Raw genomic sequence first — 16,150 nt, forward strand, 5'->3', positions numbered from 1 at the left:
CTGTAGTTCCAGCAATTTGGGAGGCTGAGCCCAGGAGTTTAGGGATAGCCTGGGCAATACAGTAATGCCCCCATCTCTTTTTTTGCAAGAGTACCGGGTATTGAACTCAGGGGCACTCAACCACTGAGCCACATTCCCAGCCCTATTTAGTTGCTTAGTGCCTTGCTTTTTGCTGAGGCTGACTTTGAACTCGTGATCCTTCTGCCTCAGCCTCCTGAGCCGTTGGGATTACGGGTGTGCACACCACTGTGCCTGGCAAGACCCCCATCTCTTAAAAAATAAATTTTTTGTCATAAAAGTCTTAGAGAGCTTTTGTGAGATTTTTATATGTATATTTTATAATTTTTCTTATAATCATAAGTGATATTTTATAATTTTATATTATCTATTGCTGTTGAGTGAGAATGAAATTGATTTTTTGGTGATTGTTGTGTTTATATTTAGCAACTTACCTGAACTGCTATAATACAACTAATGACTTGTCTATAAATTCTCGGGATTTTCTTTATAGATAATCATATCTGTAGTACATAATCCTAAGTTCCTTTTAGCTTTCTAATGCCTAGTCTTTTAAAAATTTTTCTTATCTTATTTTGCTACTGGGATCTGTAGCACAATTTTGCTAGAAATAGCATCTTTATGTTTTTGTTATTTGTTGAAATTTTAAATCTGTCCTTTATCTAATTAAGAAAACAATTTTTTGAATACTTTCTTGCATCATTTCAGATAAATATATTTTTTCACCCAGGATCTTCAAATGTCATGAATTACATGTTATTTTTGTTGTTGTTTTCAGTGTGGGATTGAACCCAGGGCCTTGCATGGGGTAGGCAAGAACTTGACCACAAACTACATTCCCAGCACTAAAACTGATTTTTAAATATAATATATTTGCATTCTGAGAATGAACTCAACTTTGATATGATAAATGTTTTTATGTATTACCAAATTTTCTTTAAAAAATTTTAAGGATGTATATTTATGCTTTTCATTGGGTTCATAATTGAGATTGGCCTGTGGTTGTCCTTTTTTGTGCTGTCCCTGTCATATTATTATATGCATGTTTAGATTTAATTAAAATATACAGTGTGCAAGTCGCATATGTGCCTCTTTGCAGCTTCACAGAGTGATCACATCTGTGTAACAAGCAAGAAGCAGAACTTTTATAGCACCCCACTGCCCCTTCATGCTCTCTTCTGGTCAGCACTCTCCCCAAGAGTAACCACTGGCCTAATTTCTAACACGTTAGTTTTAGTTTTACCTGTTACTTTAATGTTATAAAAATGAAATCATATGTTATAAACCATAATTTTGATAGGGTTTTGGCTCAATTTAGATTTATCACATTCATCCACAAATACTTTATTCATTCTCATAGCTATTTAATAGTATAAAATTTATACATTCTATTCTTTTTTTTTTCCTCTCATTTTCCCGGCAGTGAATTTGAACCGGGGTCCTTAAGCATGAAAGGTGAGCGCTCTCCAAAAGGAGCCATTTCTTCAGCTCCATACATTCTATTCTTGATGAACATTTTTATATGTTCTCATACATGCTTAGTGGTGAACATTTATGTACATTTATTTGAGTTTGTGCTTGGTATGTATATATTCAGCTTGAATAGATACTGCCATTTACACTCATACATTGCTGATGGGACTGCAAATTGGTGCAACCACTCTGGAAAACAGTGTGGTGATTCCTTAGAAAACTTGGAATGGAACCACCATTTGATCCAATTATCCTACTCCTTGGCATATACCCAAAGGACTTAAAATCAACCACTATAATGATGCAGCCACATCAATGTTTATAGCAGCTCAATTCACAATAGCTAAGCTGTGGAACAAACCGAGGTGCCCTTTAACAGATGAATGGATAAAGAAAATGTGGTATATATACACAATGGAATATTACTCAGCCATAAGGAAGAATGAAATTATGGCATTTGCCAGTAAGTAGATGGATCTGGAGACTATCCTGTTAAGTGGAATAAGCCAGTTCCAAAAAACCAAAAGTCAAATGTTCTCTCTGATATGCAGATGCTGACTCACAATAAGGAGCAGGGAGGAGTGGAGGTTCACCAGATTGGACAGTGGGAAGCAGGGAGAAGGGAGCGGGGATGGGAATAGGAAAGATAGTGGAATGAATCTGATATAACTTTCCTATGTTCATATATGTATACACAACCACTATAACTCCACATATGTACAACTACAAAAATGGGAAGTTATACTCCATCTATGTATGATGTGTCAAAGAACATTCTACTGTCAGGTATACCTAAAAGAACAAATAAAAAATTTTTAAAAATGAATTTAAAAAAAAGATACTACCATTTTCCCAAAGTAATTATCTATATCTTGTTTTGATAACCAGGTTATGTTAGACTCAAATCTGTGAGTCTTCTCTCTCTCTCTTTTTTTTTTTTTTTGTGGTGCTGGGGATTGAACCCAGGGCCTTGTACATGCAACGCATGCACTCTACCAACTGAGCTATCTCCCCAGCCCTGTGAGTCTTCTCTTAACAGCTCATATAAAATGGGATTTATCTATTCTATGAATATTTATAGAATTAATTTGTAAAATCAGACCTATTTTTTAGAACTATTATAGTTAATTTATTTGCTTTGTTTTCTTAAATCTGGGAAGATTTTTAACAATTGATTTTGTTTATTTAATGGTAGTGTTTAGGTATTCAGCTCGTTGAATTTATTTTGATAAATTCTATTTTTAGGAGATTTTTCATTTTAGAATTTCAAATTGATTAGTGTAGGATTAGTCTGTGTTTTTTTTTTTTTTTTTTTTTTTTTTGCTTTTTTTTCTGCTATATCTGCAGTCATGTCCTCTTTCCTATTCATAATATTGCTTATGTACCTTACTTGGTTAGTCCTGTCAGAGTTTTGTTACAAAGAATCAGCACTTGGTTTGTTCTTAGTTGTTCTGTGCTACTTAAAACAAAACAAAACAACATTCTGTTCTTTTAATTTCCTTTCTCTATTTTGAGTTTATTGTTCTTTTTCTGTCATTGTAAGTGGACACTTAGCACATTCATTTCTAGTCTTTTTTTTTTGGTGCTGGGGATTGAACCCAGGGCATTGTGCTTGCAAGGCAAGCACTCTACCAACTGAGCTATATCCCCAGCCCTCTAGTCACTTTTTTTTCTTTTTTTTTTTTATTGTAAACAAATGGGATACATGTTGTTTCTCTGTTTGTACATGGCATAAAGGCATACCATTTGTGTAATCATAAATTTACATAGGGTAATGTTGTTTGATTCATTCTGTTATTTTTCCCCTTCCCCCCCACCTCTCCCACCCCTCTTTTCCCTCTATACAGTCCTTCCTTCCTCCATTCTTGCCCCCCTCCCTAACCCTAACTCTAACCCTAACACTAACCCCTCCCACCCGCCATTATGTGTCATCATTCACTTATTAGCGATATCATTCGTCCATTGATTTTTTGAGATTGGCTTATCTCACTTAGCATGATATTCTCCAATTTCATCCATTTGCCTGCAAATGCCATAAATTTATCATTCTTTATGGCTGAGTAATATTCCATTGTATATATATACCACAGTTTTTTTATCCATTCATCAATTGAAGGACATCTAGGTTGGTTCCACAATCTGGCTATTGTGAACTGAGCAGCTATGAACATTGATGTGGCTGTATCTCTGTAATATGCTGATTTTAAGTCCTTTGGGTATAGGCCAAAGAGTGGGATAGCTGGTTCAAATGGTGGGTCCATTCCAAGTTTTCTAAGGAGTCTCCACACTGCTTTCCAGAGTGGCTGCACTAATTTGCAGCCCCACCAGCAATGTATGAGTGTACCTTTCTCCCCACATCCTCTTCAACACCTGTTGTTGCTTGTATTCTTGATAATCGCCATTCTAATTGGAGTGAGATGGAATCTTAGGGTGGTTTTGATTTGCATTTCTCTTATTACTAGAGATGTTGAACATTTTTCCATATGTTTGTTGATTGCTTGTAGATCTTCTGTGAAGTGTCTATTCATTTCCTTAGCCCATTTGTCGATTGGATTATTTGCATTCTTGGTGTAGAGTTTTTTGAGTTCTTTATAGATTCTGGAAATTAGTGCTCTATCTGAAGTATGATTGGCAAAGATTTTCTCCCACTCCGTAGGCTCTTTCTTTGCATTGCTGATAGTTTCCTTTGCTGAGAGAAAGCTTTTTAGTTTGAATCTGTCCCAGTTATTGATTCTTGTTTTTATTTCTTGTACTATGGGAGTCCTGTTGAGAAAGTCTAGTCCTAAGCCGACATGTTGAAGCTCTGGACCTACTTTTTCTTCTATAAGATGCAAGGTCTCTGGTCTGATTTCGAGGTCCTTAATCCATTTTGAGTTTAGTTTCGTGCATGGTGAGAGATATGGGTTTAGTTTCATTCTGTTCCATATGGATTTCCAATTCTTTCAGCACCATTTGGAAGAGGCTATCTTTTCTCCATTGCATATTTTTGGCCCCTTTGTCTAGTATGAGAAAATTGTATTTATTTGGGTTTGTGTCCATGTCCTCTATTCTGTACCATTGATCCACCTTTCTATTTTGGTACCAATACCATGCCATTTTTGTTACTATTGCTTTGTAGTAGAGTTGAAGATCTGGTATTGCAATACCCCCTGCTTCACTCTTTCTGCCAAGGATTGCTTTAGCTATTCTGGGTTTTTTATTCTTCCAGATGAATTTCATAATTGCTTGCTCTTTTTCTGTAAGGTACATCATTGGGATTTTAATTGGAATTGCATTGAATCTGTATAGCACTTTTGGTAGTATGGCCATTTTGACAATATTAATTCTTCCTATCCAAGAACATGGGAGATCTTTCCATCTTCTAAGGTTTTCTTTAATTTCTTTCTTTAGTGTTCTGTAGTTCTCATTGTAGAGGTCTTTCACCTCTTTTGTGAGATTGATTGCCAAGTATTTTATTTTTTTCGATGCTATTGTGAATGGGTTAGTTTTCCTAATTTCTCTTTCTGAAGATTCATCACTTATGTATAAAAATGCCTTAGATTTATGTGCATTGATCTTATATCGTGCTACTTTACTGAATTCACTTATGAATTCTAAAAGTTTTCTGGTGGGATTTCCTGGTTCTTCTAAGTATATAATTATATCATCAGCAAATAGGGATAGTTTGAGTTCTTCTTTTCCTATTTGTATCCCTTTAATTTCTTTGGTCTGTCTAATTGTTCTGGCTAGAGTTTCAAGGACGATATTGAATAGATGTGGTGAAAGAGGGCATCCCTGCCTTGTTCCAGTTTTTAGGGGGAATGCTTTCAGTGTTTCACCATTTAGAATGATATTAGCCATGGGCTTAGCATAGATGGCCTTTACAATGTTAAGGAATGTTTCCACTATCCGTATTTTTTCTAGTGTTTTGAGCATGAAGGGGTGCTGTATTTTATCAAATGCTTTTTCTACATCTATTGAAATAATCATGTGATTCTTGACTAAGTCTATTGATATGGTGAATTACATTTATTGATTTCCTGATGTTGAACCAACCTTGCATCCCTGGGATGAAACCCACTTGATCATGGTGCACTATCTTTTTAATATGTTTTTGTATGCAATTTGTTAAAATTTTGTTTAGAATTTTTGCGTCGATGTTCATTAAGGATATTGGTCTGAAATTTTCTTTCCTCGATGTGTCTCTGTCTGGTTTAGGTATCAGGGTAATATTGGCTTCATAGAATGAGTTTGGGAGGGTTCCCTCCTCTTCTATTTTATGGAACACTTTGAGAAGTATTGGAATGAGCTCTTCTTTAAAGGTTTTGTAGAACTCGGCTGAAAACCCATCTGGTCCTGGACTTTTCTTTGTTGGTAGGCTTTTGATGACTTCTTCTATTTCATTACTTGAAATTGGTCTATTTAAATTGTGTATGTCCTCCTCGTTCAGTTTAGGCAATTCATATGTCTCTAGAAACCTGATGTCTTCGAAATTTTCTATTTTGTTGGAGTATAGATTTTCAAAATAGCTTCTAATTATGTTTTGTATTTCAATCGTGTCTGTTGTGATATTTCCTTGTTCATTCCGGATTTTAGTAATTTGGGTTTTCTCTCGTCTTCTCTTTGTTAGTGTGGCTAAAGGTTTATCAATTTTGTTTATTTTTTCGAAGAACCAACTATTTATTTTGTCAGTTTTTTGTATTTCTTTTGTTTCAATTTCGTTGATTTCAGCTCTGAGTTTAACTATTACCTGTCTTCTACTACTTTTGGTGTTGGTCTGTTCTTCTTTTTCTAGGGCTTTGAACTGTAGTGTTAGGTCGTTTATTTGTTGAGTTTTACTTCTTTTATTAAATGCGCTCCATGAAATAAATTTTCCTCTAAGTACTGCTTTCATAATGTCCCAGAGATTTTGATATGATGTTTCTTTGTTCTCATTTACTTCTAAAAATTTTTTAATTTCCTTCCTAATATCTTCTGTTATCCATTCATCATATAATAGCATATTGTTCAATCTCCAGGTGTTGGAGTAGTTTCTGTTTTTTACTCTTTCATTTATTTCTAACATCAATCCATTATGATCTATTACGATGAAATAAAATCATTCCATGATAAACAAAAGCTAAAAGAATTTACAAAAAGAAAGCCAACATTACAGAACATTCTCAGCAATACAAGGTAGTGTCTCTATCTTCTTGTATTTGCTAACATTAGCTTTGTGGCATAATATGTGGTCTATTTTAGAGAAGGATCCATGTGCTGCTGAGAAGAAAGTGTATTCGCTCTTGGTTGGATGGTATATTCTATAAATGTCTGTTAAGTCTAAATTATTGATTGTGTTATTGAGATCTATGGTTTCTTTGTTCAATTTTTGTTTGGAAGATTTGTCCAGTGGTGAGGGAGGTGTGTTAAAATCACCTAGTATTATTGTGTTATGGTCTATTTGGTTTCTAAAATTGAGAAGGATTTGTTTGACTTACATGGATGAGCCAATGTTTGGGGCATAGATGTTTATGATTGTTATATCTTGCTGATTTATGCTTCCCTGAAGTAGTATGAAATGTCTTTCTTTATCCCTTCTGACTAACTTTGGCTTGAAGTCCACATTATCTGAAATGAGGATGGATACTCCAGCTTTTTTGCTGAGTCCATGTGCATGGTATGTTTTTCCCCATCCTTTCACCTTTAGTCTATGGGTATCTCTTTCTATGAGGTGAGTCTCTTGCGGACAACATATTGTTGGATCTTTCTTTTTAATCCAATCTGCCAGTCTATGTCTTTTGATTGATGAATTCAGGCCATTAACATTCAGGGTTATTATTGAGATATGATTTGTATTCCTGGTCATTTGGTTCTTTTTTTAAATTTTATTTATTTATTTTTTTGACACAACTTGGTTCCTCCTTTATTTGACAGTTCCTTTAGGATAATTCCTCCCTTTGCTTATTTGCTTCTTTGTTTTTTATCTCTTCCTCATGGAATATTTTGCTGAGAATTTTCTGTAATGCTGGCTTTCTTTTTGTAAATTCTTTTAGCTTTCGTTTATCATGGAATGATTTTATTTCATCGTCAAATTTGAAGGTAAGTTTTGCTGGGTATAAGATTCTTGGTTGGCATCCATTTTCTTTCAGAGCTTGAAAAATGTTGTTCCAGGCTCTTCTAGCTTTTAGGGTCTGGATTGAAAAATCTGCTGATATCCGTATTGGTTTCCCCCTGAATGTAATTTGGTTCTTTTCTCTCACAGCCTTTAAAATTCTGTCTTTATTTTGTATGTTAGGTATTTTCATTATAATGTGCCTTGGTGTGGGTCTGTTGTAATTTTGTGTATTTGGAGTCCTATAAGCCTCTTGAACTTGATTTTCCATTTCATTCTTCAGATTTGGGAAATTTTGTGAAATTATTTCATTGAATAGATTGTTCATTCCTTTGGTTTGTTTCTCTAAGCCTTCCTCAATCCCAATAATTCTCAAATTTGGCCTTTTCATGATATCCCATAGTTCTTAGAGATTCTGTTCATGATTTCTTACCATCTTCTCTGTTTGTTCAACTTTGTTTTCAAGGTTAAATATTTTGTCTTCAATATCTGAGGTTCTGTCTTCCAGGTGTTCTGTCCTATTGGTTGTGCTTTCTATGGAGTTCTTAATTTGATTTATTGTTTCCTTCATTTCCAGGATTTCTGTTTGGTTTTTTTTCAATATCTCTAACTCTTTATTGAAATGATCTTTTGCTTCCTGTATTTGCTCTTTTAACTGTCAATTGGTGCTATCATTCAATGCCTGCATTTGCTCTTTCATCTCATCATTCAATGCCTGCATTTGCTCTTTCATCTCTTCGTTTGCTTCCCTGATCATTTTAATTATGTACATTCTGAACTCCCTTTCTGTCATTTCTTCTGCCATGCTGTCGTTGGATTTTATTGATGTAACATCTAGATTTGTTTGGGGCATTTTCTTCCCTTGTTTTCTCATATTGTTCAGGAATCAGTGGATCATTAAGATATTGCAGATTTCCTCTATTGACTTATAATGTCCCTGAAGATTGCTAGTATATCCCCTCTTATCCTTCAGTAGCCTGCAGTCTTGGAGGAAGTTGATAATGCAGTGCTCCACAAGGAAGCTGCCTCTCTAGGGGTGGTGACCCTCAGGTGTGGTATATTCCCTGCTAGTGGGCAGAGGTGCCTCCACTTGTTGACCAATGGTCATCCAAAGGGAAACTAGGCTGCAGGCTGAGGCAAGGCCTGTTTGTGCCTGTGTCTCTGGTTTTACCGTCCTTGTGGGAAAACCTCACCCGGCGGGGAAGACTCACCCGGTGGGGAGGTCTCGCTGGTCAGTTCCCCTCCTAGAGGTTCCCCTCAATCTACAACTACCGCCTGGGCTGGGCTGCCTTCCTCTGCAACGTTCCCAGGGGCCTGGACCTACCTCCTGGGCCTGGGAGCCTCACCCTTCGCAGACGAGTCTCCTTAGGCTGCCTCTCAGAGAATCTGCTCGCAGTCCTGGAAACTTTGCTCCTCCCTAAGCGTGTCTCTGTGCGGCTCTTCCACCAAGAAGCCGCCTAGGTCCTGGGACCCTGCTCTGCACCTAATCGCCTGGCTATGCAGCCCCTCCTCTGAGCCGCCACCTGGAGCCCCGTACAATATCTCCGAGTCCTAGAGACCCACCACATGCCTCTTCCTCCGGACAGCCACCCGGTGTTCCGACGCGGTCACTAGGAGTCCAAGCAACTCACTTCGCGTCTCCTCCTCCTGCCAACCGCCCGTAGCCCTAGGCAGTCACTCCGAGTCCAAGTGACCCGCCCTGTTTCTCCTCCTCCTCGGGGTAGCCCCCCGGGTGTTCAGGAGCGGTGGCTCCGAGACCAAGCGACCCACCGCGCTCCTCCTCCAGGCAGGCCACCGGTGTTCAGGAGCGGTCGCTTTGAGTCCAAACAACTCTCCACTCGCCTCCTCCTCTGAGCAGCCACCCGGAGCTCTGATGCAGTCACTCCTAGACGAAGCGACCCACTGCGCTTCTCCTCTTCCTCCGGGCAACCCCCCGGTGTTCAGAAGCGGTCGCTCTGAGTCCAAAAAGCTCGCCACGCAGCTCCTCCTCAGGCAGCCGCCCGGAGCCCCAGTGGTTGCTCCGAGTCCAAGCGCTGTGCTGAGCCGCCTCCTCTACGATGATCCCAGTTGTCCGTGTTTACCGCTCCAGTCGGGGGAGGGATATCTCCCCGGGCAACTCCACTTCACAAAGTTCCCTGCGTTCAGGGGCTACCGCCCCATCCGGGACGCCTCCCCAACGGGAGAGACTCACCCGGCGGCTTTGAGTTGGTCCCAAGTCTCTCACTATCTCCTCTTTTGAATCCTGCATCCTGGAGCAACGTGAAATGCAGCCGCCCTCTAGGCCGCCATCTTGAAACCCTCCCTCTAGTCATTTTTTTTAAACAGAGCATTTAAGGTACACTTTTAAAGCATATATTTCTGTTTTTTTTTTTTTCTACTTAAGGTACAGCCTATAATATTGTTATGTAGCAACTTCATTATTGTTCAACCTTAAATATTTAAAAATTTTTCTTTGACCAGTGTTTTAAATGTGTAAATTTTAGAAGTATTTAAAATTTTATTAGTTCTTTTTATTTATATATAACATTAGGATTCATTTTGACCTAATTATAAAAACATAGAATATAATTTGTTCTAATTCAGGCCCCAGTACTTCCACTTTCCCTTCCCTCCTCCCTCATCTTATTTTATTCTCTTTATTCTACTGATCTTTCTGCTATTTGCTTATAGTTTTTTTTTTTTTTAAATTAATACCTTGTGGGTATACATAAAGATGAGAGTCACTGTGGTATATTCATTCATGTAGTACATAGTAAAGTTAGGTCAGATTCATTCTACTGTTCTTTCCTTATCCTGCCCTCCTTCCTTATCCTCAGTTCCCTTCCTCTATTCTATTGATGCTTCTTCTATTCAGATGGTACTCCTCCCCACTCCACCACCCTGCTGCCCCTTATTTTCAACTGGTTTCTGAGTCATAGAAAACATTCAACCTTTGACTTTCTGGATCTGGCTTATTTCACTTAGCACAATGGTCTCCAGTTCCATCCATTTACCAACAAATGCCATAATTTCTTTCTTCTTTATGGCTGAGTAATATTCCATTATTGATATACACCACTGTTTAAAAAACCCATTCATCTGTTGAAGGACACCTAGGTTGGTTCCATAGCTTGACTATTGTGAGTTGTGCTGCTATAAACATTGATGTGACTGCATCACTGTAACATGCTGATTTTAGATCTTTTGGATATATACTGAAGAATAGGGGGATAGGTGGGTCATATGGTAGTTCCATTTTGGAATTGTTTTTGAAAAACTGTAACTCAGTTCCACTGTGGTGAGAGCATAATCCATAAGATAATAATTATTGGCACTTTATTGTGACTAAGTTTGAGGACATTTTCAAAAATAAATGTCCCTTGAAAAAAATGTATTTGTTAGATTCAGGATTCCACATATGTTTATTGGATGAAGGATTTTTTAATACATTGTTCTTACTAATGTCTAAAAATTTTCAATTATTTTACTAAATCTACTGTTTCCTTTGTATGTTATTAATCTCTTCTTGTAATTTTATGTACAGATTTAGAATCGCCATAGTTACTAACCCACAACTAATTTTGAACTTTTTGTTCTAGGTTCATGCTTTGAATATCCTTAGAGCCTTGTTTAGAGATACTCGTTTGGGAGAAAATATCATTCCATATGTTGCTGATGGAGCTAAGGCTGCGATTCTGGGCTTTACATCACCTGTCTGGGCAGTGAGTGCTTTTGCCTTTCATTTTCCTTGATTTAATTGTGCTTCCCTTTAGGTTTTAATGAACCTTTCACTGGATGATAAAAAGGAATATATTATATTTTAACAAGGAATTTCTCCAGGGGATAAATTCTTGGATCAGGTTACATTTTGGTTCTTGACATTTAATAGTTTCATTTTATCTCATTTATTGGTTTATTAGACTTAAGTTTATTTTAGTGATTGTGTTAGGGGTACAGTATGTCTTTAACTTGTCACAGTCTACCTTTGAGTGATATTTTGCCATGCCACTTAAAGTATAGGAACTTAATATTTTACTTCTTTTTTCTTCTCCCAATCTTTATTTTTACTATATATTTTTTAGTTATAGGTGGATGCGATACCTTTATTTTATTTTTATGTGGTGCTGAGGATTGAACCCAGCACCACACGCATACTAGGCAAGTGCTCTACCCCTGAACCACCCACCACCCCATTCCCATCTTCTCCCAATCTTGATGCTGCTGTTGTTACACATTTTACTTTCTTGTATGTTGTAAGTCTACCCTAGATTGTTATACCTTTGTTTAAAGTCAGTTTCTTTCCTTCCTTCCTTCCTTCCTTCCTTCCTTCCTTCCTTCCTTCCTTCCTTCCTTACCAGGGATTGAACCCAGGGATTCTTAACACTGAGCCCCATCCCCAGACCTTTTTAATATTTTATTAGAGACAGGGTCTCACTGAGTTTTTTAGGGCCTCACTAAGTTGCTGAGGCTGGCTTTGAACTGATCCTTCTGTGTCAGACTCCCAAGCCTCTGGGATTACAGGTATATACCACCGTACCTAGCTTATCTTTCTTCTAAATTTATCATTTTAACCATTTAATGTGGCATAAGTGTGTACAATATTCACCACCATTACATATTTTCAGAACTTTATTGTCATCCCCAACTAAAGAGCTATACCCACTAAACTTTGACTCCCTATATTCCCTCATCCCCTATAACCTCTATTCTACTTTTAGACTCTGAATTTACCCAGCCTAATATTTCTTATAAGTGGAATCTTAACAATACTTATTCATTTATGTTTGGCTTATTTCACTTAATATGATGTCTTTAAGTTTCATCTATGTTGTAGCATGTATCAGCAGTTCATTCCTTTTTAAGGCTGAATAATATTTCATTGTATATATGTACTGTATTTTCTTTATCCACTCATCTGCTGATAGATTGTTTCCACATTTTACTTATTATGGGTAATTCAGCAGTGAACATTGGCATACATGTTATCTGAGTCTCTGCTTTCAGTTCATTTGGGTATATTATAGAGTAATTCTATGTTTAACTTTTTGAGGCTCCACCAAACTCTTTTCCACAGAGTCAGTATCATTTTATGCTCATATCAGCAGTGCACAAGAGTTCCAATTTAATTACACCTTCTTAGGATTTTTCATTTTTTAAGATGATAGTTCCTCCTAATAGGTGTGAAGTGGTAGCCTTTCTGGTTTTGCTTTGCATTTTCCTAATGATTAATAATACGTAGGTTTCGTTTGTTCGTTATTTCCAGAAACCCAGAGTGCTGGGGATTCGAACCCGGGCCTCCAGCATGAGAGGCTAGCTCTCTACCAATTGTGCTATATGGCCTGCTGATTAGTAATACAGATCTGGAAGCAGACCACTCTTAGTATCTTAATGTGACTCTGAGGATTCTGTTTATCAGTATGTTGAATGAGTGCTACCAATATATTCTATCAAAAGTTGATGAAACAAGCGTAAAACATTACAATGGAAGAATCTAAATATTGAGTCTCATTTTCTTTTGCAATAGAACACTGTCCAGAAACCATTTGACTCAGAACTCTATAAAAATAATGGGTAGTACTTAGTATATTTCTTAGATTTAAGAAAGGAACCTTTCATGTTTTTTTCCATAATTCCTTAGAGACACCCTGATTTTTTTTTTTCCTCCTAAGTCATTGTGTCTTTTAGAGTAAAGGAGAATAACCTATGATTCACAGGTACTTGACACGTGGCTTTACAAAACAAGCGTGGCAAAGGGGAGGGGAGGAGGAAAGAAGCAAGGTCGTAAGCCCACAGAATGGAGTATTTACTAGAAAGCAGACTGTCCAATTAATAGGCTGCACAAACCATTCCGTGTACCAGTTTGGTAAGTCTCTAATTGAGAGTTGGTCTGTCGCAATGCCTACCAAAGACACAGACTCCCAGTGTGAGGAAGACGCTTCAAGGTTGCCAACATTTGCCTAGAAAATTGGGCATCTTCCTGTAAGAGATGTAGACTTTTGGGATTCTAAGCATTGCATAACTGCCCTTGAGGGCAGAGTGTTTACTTTTACATTTACAGGAAGTAGAACAATACCTGTGTACGTCAGTGTAGTCAGAGAGGTAGGAATGTGGCTTGATCATCAGGAAAACTAGAAATCATAAAACTGATGGCCAGCAATATTAATATTGTTTTCTTCCAATCTAATCCAGTGTTGAAACCTGGTGATTTCTCCAACTTTTTGACCAAACCTAGTGTCAGAGATGAACGATTCCTTCCTGGAAGTCCATTTTTGAGACCCAAAATAGTAATACATGTGCCTAAAATTTTTTTTTAAATAAAGAAAGGAGCTGGAGTTGTGGCTCAGTGGTAGAGTGTATGCCTGGCATGTGGGAGTCCCTGGGTTCAATCCTCAGCACCACATAAAAATTTAAAAAAATAAAATAAAGTTATTGTGTCCATCTACAACTAAAAAATATTTAAAAAAAAATAAAATGAAGAAAAAACATAATAGGAACCTTAAAATAAAAGTTATCTGTTAAACACCCATACAGATATCATCATTCTGATGCATTTTTTTTTTTTCTGTATGAGTTTTATATACGAATACTAGCCATGGTGCATACATATATCCACAAAAGCCTGCAAAATATAAGTGCTTACGTATCATTTTATTAATTGAAATCTTCCTTTTGAACACTGGTTGTGTAGGAATCTTTTGTTTCTATTTGTTGTTCTTGCTTTGCCAAAGTGAACATTACAGCTATGATGATCCATACTGTTGCCATAACTTTGTCATGAATAAGGTTTATTGAGCTCAGTTTCACAGGCTCCAGAGCTTAGTGCTGGCTTTGTTCAGTTCTGGTGGCGACCTTTTGCCTGGCAGAGTCCTGAGCTAGCATGTGGCATCATGTAAGGTAGGAGGGATCTCATGTTGCCATATGTTGATTGCTTTATTTCCTTTCTTATGAAAACCTAATGAAATTATGTCTTTGGCTATGAAGAAACTTCATTTTACAATAACAGTTTGCCATAGTACTGTTTGTTTAAGTCATTTTAAAGGGCGATTTTCCCCTACTGCTTGGGAAATAGGGTTTGATTTACAGAAATTTGATCTGTGTGCATCTTTTCAGGAATATATCATGCCTAAAGCTGGCTATATTTGCACTTTTGACTTAATTGTTTTTCCTGATAAGGTAGAGAGGCAAAAAACCCAGGTAAAATGAATTTAATTTCATTTGCAGTAAAGGGGCATTTTTTAGAGAACATGCATGTATAAATTTAATGTGTTTTTACAGATTCCTGACCATTTGTTTTGAAACCTTACAGATCTCTTAATCTTTGCTACCTAGTTGGAATTTTTAAAATACAGAGAAAATGGACTATTGCAAACATTGTAGGCATTAAGCTCAACTACTGTGTAGCAGATGATGTATTAAGCACTGGAAAGGTTAAGTAAGATAAATAATGTATCTGGCATCATTTATATTACATTGATTAATTTCAGTAGGTTTTATTATAATTCCCATTTTATATATAAGTAAAATTAGGCTAAGAGATGTGAAATATCTTTGTCTAAGAATGTACAACTATTATCTGTCTGACTCCAGAATCTGGAGTGTGGTAAAGCAGTTGTGGGTGTTATAGGACTGCAGTAAAGGTCATTTTAGCTGCTTTGTAGGGCTTGGGTCCTGTGTCCTTAGAAAGTGGCTGGAGGTAAGGTTTTATTGAGTAAACCTAGAACAGCAAGAATGAAAGAAAACAGTAACTGAGGCAAGAAAGGAGGAAAGATGCTACCAAGTGGGCCTTAACCCTGCAGGAAAACTGAACTGGTTGCCTTGTCACATGGTACATCTTCTACCATGTGAAACTACCACCTCTTAGAATAGTCCCCTTGCTTGTTTCCTGTTGTTCAGAGTTTATCCCTTGGGGCATTAACCCAGCTTGGACAAGTGTTGGCAAAAACACCTGACTTGCAACTATGACTCCCTCTGCTATTGAAAAGCCTATTGAAAACCCCTTCACAAGGGGGACGTTGGGTTTTTATTGATGTAGATAAAAGTGGGGACTTGGGGCTGGGGTTGTGGCTCCACAGTAGGGCACTTGCCTAGCACATGTGAGGCACTGGGTTTGATGCTCAGCACCACATTAAAAAATAAATAAACAAAATAGACTTATAAAAAACATTGAAAGAAAAAAAAAGTGGAGACTTGCATCTTATAGAAGAAAAAGTAGGTCCAAATCTTCAACTTGTTGGCTTAGGATCAGACTTCCTTAACAGGACTCCCATAGTACAAGAAATAAAAACAAGAATCAATAACTGGGATAGATTCAAACTAAATAGCTTTCTCTCAGCAAAGGAAACTATCAGCAATGCGAAGAGCCTACAGAGTGGGAGAAAATCTTTGCCAATCATACTTCAGATAGAGCACTAATTTCCAGAATATATAAAGAACTCAAAAACTCTACACCAAGAATACAAATAACCCAATCAACAAATGGGCTAAGGATATGAACAGACAATTCACAGAAGAAGATCTACAAGCAATCAACAAACATATAAAAAAATGTTCACCATCTTTAGTAATAAGATAAATGCAAATCAAAACTACACTAAGATTCCATCTCACCCC

At 37.2% G+C, this 16,150-nt stretch overlaps 1 protein-coding gene across 2 annotated transcripts in view; it reads left to right on the forward strand.

The window, feature by feature from the left end:
- Nucleotides 1–16,150, forward strand: part of Thada (THADA armadillo repeat containing) — a 325,608-nt gene that overhangs the window by 77,460 nt on the left and 231,998 nt on the right. For both annotated transcript variants that reach the window (XM_047521875.1, XM_047521876.1), the window contains exon 25: nucleotides 11,140–11,262. In XM_047521875.1, coding sequence (XP_047377831.1) covers nucleotides 11,140–11,262 — 123 coding nt within the window. The remainder of the gene's footprint in view (nucleotides 1–11,139; nucleotides 11,263–16,150) is intronic.

The sequence above is a fragment of the Sciurus carolinensis genome, chromosome 13 (genome assembly GCF_902686445.1).
Source record: "Sciurus carolinensis chromosome 13, mSciCar1.2, whole genome shotgun sequence".
In the NCBI taxonomy this organism is placed as follows: domain Eukaryota; kingdom Metazoa; phylum Chordata; class Mammalia; order Rodentia; family Sciuridae; genus Sciurus; species Sciurus carolinensis.